Source organism: Haplochromis burtoni, unplaced genomic scaffold, assembly GCF_018398535.1.
Source record: "Haplochromis burtoni strain Fernald_Lab_line unplaced genomic scaffold, NCSU_Asbu1 Contig_16, whole genome shotgun sequence".
Lineage (NCBI taxonomy): Eukaryota > Metazoa > Chordata > Actinopteri > Cichliformes > Cichlidae > Haplochromis > Haplochromis burtoni.
In genome coordinates, this window is record NW_024582377.1 from 131,142 (window position 1) to 140,631 (window position 9,490).

The window sequence follows — 9,490 nt, forward strand, 5'->3', positions numbered from 1 at the left end:
ATGAAAAAAAGCCAGAACCACACCCGCCTACAGTGCCCACAGCTTGTGGAAGGCAAGGGCGTGATTGGATAAGCATCACCATGGCAATGCGATGACGTCTTCATCCCTTGGTCTCATTGGAGGAAACCCCGTGGGCCTCAGTCTCTGCAGCGTTCCGCTCAACCAAACTACCACCATAAGCCCGCCTTTTTCCCCCGCGCTAAACAGCTACAGGTTTACAGAGCTTACTATTCCTGTCAATCAAATGCGAGACGGACTTATGATTGGAGAGTCAACACTCAGATGACTCTCCCCCCCACACCCCCCTTTATTTTAGCAGTTCAGTTGGGGTTTTTTTTCTGCTGCTGCCGCCGTTCTTCTCCTTTCTAGTCACTATCTCATAACGGAGCATTTTGGGGAGAAAATTTAGACTTCATTAGGTCAGCAACAGTGAGTATTTATTTTTTTCCTGGCAAATATACGGTTAGTGGTGGATTGCTTTAGTGACACGTTGTGGGTACGTTTAGGCTTTTCTGGAACTAGTGACTTTTTTTTTCCTAATGAAAGGAGTGGCCGTTGTAGCCAGCTAGTTCTTTTGCTAACTCGCTAGCTAGGTGCAGCAGACCGCTTTGTGGCGGGTTCAATTGTGAGACGGGCTTGCCAGTAGATCTCCTACTTCCGATGCTCGCAGCAAACCGCAGCTTTAAAAGAACCGTATAGCGAGATCAAGTGTCTTTACTGTTAACACTACAGGTTACTTATGGTTTGGGATCGGAAATTTCTGTACGCTAAAGCGATTTAACGCGTTCAGTTTGGAAAAATTGTGCTATTTTAAACCCGTTTTTACGCCCCGTTACGATTATCGTTGGGATATCTTGTCCTCCAGTTGTATATTGATATGTCCCATCGTACTAATTGTTAACGTCTTTCCGCAGCTTGTGGGGATTGCCACAGTCCATCCCATCCTACGGCCATTCTAAAGCGTAACAGTCCTCGACTGTCACTCACCTTCCCGGGATTTCTCATTTCTCGCTTCAATAAATATATAAACTATGGCTAAAACGGATCTTATCCAGAAAGCCAAGCTGGCAGAGCAGGCTGAGCGCTACGACGACATGGCAGAATGTATGAAGGCTGTTACAGAGATGGGAGAGGAGCTGTCAAACGAGGAGAGGAACCTGCTGTCCGTCGCCTACAAAAACGTGGTTGGGGCGAGGCGGTCCTCATGGAGGGTGATATCCAGCATCGGACTGAAGACCGAGGGTTGCGAAAAGAAGCAGCAGATGGTCAAAGAATATCGCGAGAAAGTGGAATCAGAACTGGATGAAATCTGCAGATGTGTTTTGGTAAAGTGTATATATATTTTTAATTGTACTTATTTTTTTTCTCTTTATATCGCGCAGCATGGCGCATGTTGCTTATATGTGAGATGGAGACCACAGTCTTGGAATATGTACTCTGGAAGCTAAGCTGTAATGTCTTATTGCTGACTAAATTATAATTATTGTAACCAACTTTAGTTAGTGGTGACTAAAACTGCAGCGTTTCCTTTTTTAGAATCTACGTTTGCTCTTGAGGGGAGTGGCAAATGCTTGATATGTTTTGTTGTAAGGAGAGATTTCTACAAGATTTTTTTTTTTTTTTAAGAATGCACTTAAGCAAATAGACTTTTTACCTGAGATCTAAATATGACACACGCACACACATTTTAATTTTGCATTTTTAAAAAAAATAATTTTTTTAAAATTGAATTCAATGCTCTTTCCTGTAAGTTGTCCTGTAAATATGGACTCTAAAACCAGTGGGGACAAGGAAGTATTATGTTGTCCTCCCACTGTTCCTGTCTTTTGGGAATCTGGATTTCAAACAATGGGTTTAAACTTGTGAGGGTGTGCTGTAACTGAGGAAAGGTCAGATTAGCTGCACCAAAAAGGTGTGTCTAAATGGGTAAAGGCTTAACCTAGGAAATGCACTGCATGTATGCTGTAGATGATAGTCAGTGTAGTCTATAATATTATTGGTGCCATTTATACATGCAGAAATGCCTCACTCTTCCTCAAGTTCAGCTTGATTGGTTTAAAAAAAAAAAAAAAGAAGGGAAAAAGTCATCCTTTGTTGTGCAGATCCACCTATTAAAACCAGTCCAATTAAATACCTTCTCAGACTTTGCTTGCTGCATTTCAAGGCTTATCATTGCAAAGTTGCTGGAGTATGCTTTACTACTTAACCCAATGCTACATCACAGATTGGTTCTTTACATTGTTTCTAGCTGGCCTTGATAATGGATTAGAGGGGATCAAAGTGAAACCTTAGTTATAAGATTGAAATAATTTTTCTGAGCTGATGCCTTTTTCAAATGTGTTGCAAAGACGTAGAAAGCATTCATTTTCCACCATCTTCCATGCGTGTTCATGAGGATGTGCGCTTGCATGGCAGTGACTCAGCTTTCAGCTTTCTCCCTACTGAGTCTTGACTGAGGGTCTGTCAGCAGAGAAGGGCGTGTCAGTGCTCATGCCTTAACTTGTCTGCTGAAGCCTTACAAGTTGGTAATGCACCCATAAAGAAGAGCAAAGACGGCAATAGACGAGTAAGCTGCTTATGTGCCGCCTTATTTGATTTCCTGCACAGTGACAAGTGCTAGACTTTTCACTGTGCAGACAGCAGAGGTGTGGAGATGCTTTGCTCTGGTTTTCACGCATGTGCATTTAGAGCTTTAAAACACAACTATAGGCTTGTCAGCTGAGCAGATGCAGGCTATTGAAAAGTTTTAAACCCTAAATTGTACACAGTCTAAAAAAATTAAAGCCTTCAGCAGAACTCTTAATTTCCAGCGTAGGCATCTTTGATATTCTAAAGGGAGGACACAGACACATTGCGTTATTCTGCCTGATTAACCATTGCTATGTAAAAAGTAAAGGAAACACCCTGCAGCTAATAGTGAAATGATAAGGGATCCGCCCATACTCTGAAAGCACATCAATTCACATTAAAAATGTGAAGGCACTTGCACAGTTGGGATTAAATGTAACAACACCATGCTGTGTGTGTGTGTGAGCACTGGTGACTGAAATCAGAGATTTGTGTGAAAGCTCTGAAGGGAAATGCACTCCTCTTCTTGTCTATTGTGTAGAATATGCAATGAAAGAGGAACGCTTAGCACTTGTGTGTTTCAGCTGAGCGTGTTTGGAAATGGCGTGTATGGACCTTTTTGTTTGAAAACGGTTTAAATTTGTAAAATGGAAGTTGTAGGTAAAATTGATGTTTGTCTGCAGAGTATCAAGCTTTTCATTTAGTCAAACAGTTAATCGGCACTTTCAATCGGTTAAGCCATGTGAGTTTCACCGACAGATTAGCCAAAGTAATCCTCTATACATATCCACTCAAAGATGAATGACTTGGCCTAGCTTAATCATCACGAAGTTGGGGAAAATACTGTTAGGTGACCGAAACGTAACGGTTGATAGTAATTTAACTTGGAAATAGAATCTAGTAACTAAATGCAATATTTGCACAAAGCAAGGCAATTGGTAAATGGAAAAATACGCAAATACAAATTTAAAACTTAACAGTTTAAAAAGCTAAAAATAAAGTTTTAAGTAAAATGTAAGCAAAGTGGCTAGATGTGGTTGGTAAGACTTTCTACATTGGTCTTTGTTGCAGATGGATGGTAAAAAGGAGTCATTTATGTCTTAAGTAACTAGTTATTTACTCAAAACTGCAAAAAGTAGTTTGCAAGTACAGTTTTTAAAGCTTAAGATGGTTTTACAACCAAAGCTTATTGCTCTAGGCAAATCGTAAGTTAAAGAACTTTGGCTTTATTTATAAAAAAAAAAAAACCCATACGAAGTTAGAAAGGAGAAGGTAGCTGTAAACTAGCCACTGAGCATCAGGGCTCGCGTTTCCTTCTCTTGCAAACTTTATTCAATTTCAGGCAGATTCTGAATTTGCCAGCTAGAGATGGACAGCAATTTCTTTCTTTCTCTTTTTTTTTTTTTTTTTTTGTAAATTTAAATGAGTATGCACATGGAGCAAGTATGGGTCTTTTCTGAACTTTGTGGTTTCAAGTAGTAATTATGGGAATGATCCATTGCAGCCAGAGCTTCTGTTTCCCTAGACTTTGCTCATGGAATTTCTGTGGGGATTGTGGTATATGGGGGGGAAAAAATCAAAAATTTTATACCGTTAAACCATTATACCTCTCAGCACTAGTCGGGATGGAGTTTGTTTAGGCATAACATGCAGGTGGAGAAATGATCAGCTTGTAGTTTCTGCTGTTACCCCAGTATGTTATGTATAGCCCACACAAATGGTTAACTTATGTTAATGTGGGTTGTATGTAGCTTTTTATTTATTTTTATTGAAAGAAATAAACTTTGGGCACCTGATTGTATATCTTACCATAACTATATCAGATGTAGTTATCATCTAAACTGTTCAAATTCAGATGAGGTGGATTTAATTAGTTTTCTTAGTTTTCTTTGTTATCTGTGCAAAGATGCTCATTGTTAGTCTTTACTGCATGTGCTAAAATTGGGGGGGGGCAAATGGACCATTGTAATGGGAGTATTGTAAAAACATAGTACCTTATAAAATATCTGAGAAAATCTCTAGCCTATAAGCAATGCCATGGCTGTTTCAAAATGGCAATAACGGCAGTGTCAGCAATAAGATGTGAAACCATGCTGCACAGTCCTTGCACAAAATGCAAGTATCTGGGGCAGAAGACAGCTGGGGACACACCAGAGGCCTGGCCTGGTTCTGTGCAATTTGGAGCAACTTCAGCTGAAATTACCACAAAGTAAAATGATCCTTCAAAATGACAGTGTGAGCATATGCACTTGACTCCTGATGGATACAGAATGTACTCGTAAAGAGCAAGGGCAGGAGAGCTTTCTAATGGATGTAGGCCAGCATGACACTTGGATGAACCATCGCTCATCCAGTGGTGTTGAATGTTGTAGTCCTCATATCTTTTAACTTGGGGCTCAATAAATAATATTCATACTGAAGTTTTGCTGTTCAGTATTTGGTCTGTAAACTTGAAATTAATCTCACATTTATTTTCACAGAAACTGCTGGAGGACCATCTAATTAAAAATGCTTCAAATTCAGAGAGCAAAGTCTTCTATCTAAAGATGAAGGGTGACTACTATAGATACCTTGCTGAAGTTGCCAGTGGAGAAAACAAAACAAGTGAGTTAACATCAGTACTACGGTTATTTTATTCTCACACTAGCATTTGTAAGTTTTCATTTATTTAAGTTTACAGTTTTGCCTCCTGCTGAAAGTGGAGTGTAGTCTTTAAGTTGAACAATTTCTGTTCAATGGATTTGTTTGGGAACTTTGATAATTACACAAATGATTTATTTTTTCCTTTAGATACCATTGAAAGCTCACAGCAAGCATACCAGGAAGCATTTAACATCAGCAAGGCTGAAATGGAACCCACACATCCCATTCGTTTGGGCTTGGCACTTAACTTCTCGGTCTTCTTCTATGAGATCCTGAACTCCCCAGAAAAAGCCTGTGAATTGGCCAAACAGGTACAGACTTTAATAGTAATCTGACAACTAATTGAGGTCTTAAGTTGTAAACAGCTGGAAATGGATCAGTTCTAAGTGTTGCTGTTTATCTTTGCACTTGCAGGCATTTGATGATGCTATTGCAGAGCTCGACAATCTACAAGAGGAGTCCTACAAAGACAGCACTCTTATCATGCAGCTCCTCAGAGATAACCTGACAGTGAGTGTATTACTCTTTTGACATAAAACAGTTTTCACTGAACTGAATGTATCATAGTTGTTTCAGTGTCATGAACCTGATGTTCAGCCACACCTAAAATATCGCTGGGCAGTATTTTTAATTTCTAATTCAAGTTTCAAGCAAGAAGAAGGGAATTTTTATTTTTTTATTTTTTTTGTGTATCACTGTGGTTGTTGGTCTTGTGACTTTGGTGCTTTTTAAACCACAAAACTGATGTGTTAAACACCAAGTCACACTAAGGCAAGATAATATGTTAGCGCTGGTTAAGCTCCTACTACTCCTACAGCAGTAAGAGTTTTTTTCTTTTCTTTTTTCTTCCTCCTTCCCTGTACAGGAGACATCTCATATGTTGCTTAAAGATATATATCATATATTGCCATTGAATGGTGTGCACAGACTCTTACAAAGAGTTACAAACATCTGGGGAAAAGACACACAACCTGCAAAAATTAGAAATGTAAACTTTTCCTTTAAAGAAAATTGACAAAGTATGATCACAACTAGTAAGGATGTCTTAAAGCAGTGCTGTCACTCAGTTTGCAGTTTCAGTGATAACCCAGACTGTTAATTTGCATCGAGATACCCATACAACAACTTTGCTTGGGCAGCTGCCTTATTTTTTTTCCAGTGTCCCACCCCAATGTATGACAAGGAGTGTTGTAATTTAATTTTTTTTTTTAAGGTTTGTTTGGAAAAAACAATCAATACTTAGCCACAAACATTTAAATACCATTACTCTTTATCCCAAGTGACAAATCTGCAGTGTACAGATCTTTTTTGATGAAAGATGCAAGCATAAGCATGAATCGGCTATTTCTGCACATGCACAGACTTCCTGTGGTTATCCAGCCAGTCTGTGTGCTGAGGGGAAGAAGGCTTTCTGTCACTTGACCAGTCAGTGTAGCAAAGGCCAGAGCATGACTTGTCTTTGGCTTATGCATGTTGTGTGACATTGAGGTTATAAAGTCACGATTACTTTTAATTGGCTTAAAAGAAACATGTCATTCTTCAAAACCGTATCCCTTCATGATAAAATGGCTGAGACTGTCAGGTTGCGTGTTCGGATAAGTGTTGGACCCCACCCAATCAATTAAAAATGCATTTTAACAGTGTCCCTGTTTTTTTTTTGTTTTGTTTTGTTTTTGTTTTTTAGTGTGTACAATACAGTAAATTTTCATTAAATTGATCATAATCTGTGAATGAATCTGGATATTTGCCTGTCTTAAATCTCTCTGTCTCTCTCTCTCCCCCCCTCCCATAGTTATGGACATCAGACAGCGCCACTGAGGAGGGAGAGGGAGAAGAGGGCTCCAAGCCATCGAACTAAGAAGCCCAAGCCCATGCTGCTGGGGTTGACTCCAAAAAATAAAAGGAAAAAAAACAACAACTTTTTATACATCCTTCATTCCTTAAAATGCTCCACTTAAACATTCTACCATGAAAACATTGCTGAAAACGGTTGTGTATTAATATGGGGGGGAGAAACGACAAAAACACACACTTGATTTGGACACAAGAGAGAACCCTCCATTCCTTTACTTTGTGGTCTCAGCCATCCCCTTTGTGTGCAGTTTACCGTGAATGCTAGCTCAACATGATATCAGATTCCCTACCTCAATTAGAGGCAAAACAACTGGAAAGCTAAACTTCATAAAATGATTGTATTTTGTTCCAATAACAAATATTACACACATACTAATTTCCTTGTATATCTTACTGTAGTACACCTGTCGCTACATAGCAGTTTTAATTTTTTTGGCCTTTTTATTTTGATAGACACAGTGAAGAAAAGACAGGAAAGCGGGGGCAGAGAGAGGGGAAGACATGCGTCAAAGGGTTGTGGGTCAGATTCGAACCCGGGCCGGCCGCTCTCAGACTTATGGCATGTGGTCGCCTGCTCGACACACTGAGCTAAACCGGCGCCCAGCAACAGGTTTAACTTCCCTCACTTTGTCCTGGATCTGATGAAGCATTTATACTTGGTGGGTAATAGTGGGCCTCGTGTGATCAAATTCAGGGACATGCTTGTCTCTTAAACCTTGTGGTGTTGATACACTTCCTAAATATAATAAGTTGTTAATGCACATCACTTCCTTTAAACCTCTCTGGTGTGGCGAGTTCGAGAACAGCGCTCAGAGGCAGCCAGCTTGTGGATGTCGAGGACTCTGATGTCCATGCACTAGACCCCGATGGACAGCTGGTTGAATTTCAGTGAACTTGTCTTTTCATCACTCATACACCGTGATGAGACTTGAAGTTTCCTGTAATGTCCTTAATGCATCACTGTCTTGATACTTGATGTCCACTGGGAACTAGTTGGACTTTGTTTATTTTCTCTCGTTGTAAATTTCACGTCACAGAAGGAAAACCAGACTGAGATGTGGATGTTGAAGTAGATGTTCACACTCCAGTCTGTTACATTCTGATTTATTTATAATGTCAGTCCTCCTCATCCTCCAGCAGAGAGGCCACCTTGATCTTCTGGGTCTTGTGCATCTTCAGACTGACACGGGAAAGACTGCTGTAACACAAACCTGTCCAAATGTCAAGTTTATCCATTTCCAATGCAAGTTTGTACACATCCTAGAAAGGGTGAAATGTTAGTCTGTCCAGTGATTGTCACTAGTGTAGCCCCCAGAAGCCTTGTTGAACAGTCTGTTGAATCTGTATGTATCGTCTATGTTAACATTTGAAAACAGCATATACACGTGTTTGGGTTTGTTTTTTTTTCCTTTTTTTTTTTTTTTCAATATTATAGGGCTTTGCAGTTTCTTTTTCTTTTTTTTTTTTTTTTTTTAAATTTTTATTTTTTAACTTGGTGCTTATAAACAAAAGGAAAAATGAGGAATTTTTAACTGTACTTAAAACTCCCTGTAGGATTAAATCAATAAAAAGCAAACTTGAGATGACTCAAATAGTGAATTATGACATTAAATTTGCATTTACAATTGACATTTTCCACATTTGATATGGGTTAAATGTTTACCTTTACTGCAATAAAACCTAAGCTAGCAATATTGATCTCCGCATTAGCACAGCTTGAGGTAAAATGCTTTAACAAACACTGGTGGAAAATACAGATGAAACATGAATATATTTGAAATGAAAATGTTTTGTCCCAGTGAGTTAAGTGCAATACATGACAACATATTGGCATAGAGGAAAACCTGAGATGTTTTCGATGTGTGAGAAACTTAGAATAGTGGATGTAATGGAGGACAGGCAGAGAGGGTTGGCATGTCAGAAGAGGATGCTAGGGAGTGAGGTGGAGGCAGATAATTTTCTGTGGCGACCCCTAAAGGGAGCAGCAGTATGTACATTTGTTCATACTCCGATTTGAAGGTAAACTCGGGATGACCTGGGCTTGTAATTTGGTGTGTTCAGTTTTATTTTGGTTATAGTTTCACTATTGGTTTTAGTTTTCAGTCACGGAGAGGATTTCTTTTTCTCGGATGCAAGATGTACTTTACTCAAGTGGTATAAATACACACTGAGGAGTATGATAAGACGATCTCAGTCATATATCAACAACTCCTCATGCTTATGTTTACGGAATTGAGATTTTCTGTGTATTTAAAATTTTAAATGCAAAATGGCATTTACATTATTACTATAGGTTTATTTATAAACTACAGATTATCTATCTATCTATATATATATCTATATATATAGATATATATATATCAAAATCAAGCGTTTTATCTAATGTCGTACATCAGTTTTGCTCTTCATGTGTCTGACGTCATTC

The 9,490-nt window shown here is 39.0% G+C and overlaps 1 protein-coding gene across 2 annotated transcripts; it reads left to right on the top strand.

Annotated features, from left to right (window-relative positions):
• The first annotated feature begins 279 nt into the window (after positions 1–279).
• LOC102297799 (14-3-3 protein zeta) lies at positions 280–7,114 on the top strand. Of its 2 annotated transcripts, none has more exons than XM_005950498.2 (6): positions 280–429; positions 915–1,325; positions 5,049–5,172; positions 5,359–5,522; positions 5,626–5,721; positions 7,004–7,114. In XM_005950498.2, exons 2-6 carry the CDS (start codon positions 1,032–1,034, stop codon positions 7,067–7,069), a joined length of 744 nt encoding a protein of 247 aa, XP_005950560.1. In that variant the 5' UTR covers positions 280–429; positions 915–1,031; the 3' UTR covers positions 7,070–7,114. The 2 variants fall into 2 exon arrangements, with proteins under 2 accessions (XP_005950560.1, XP_014185902.1); XM_014330416.2 differs by having other exon boundaries at positions 296–419.
• Positions 7,115–9,490: the final 2,376 nt, after the last annotated feature.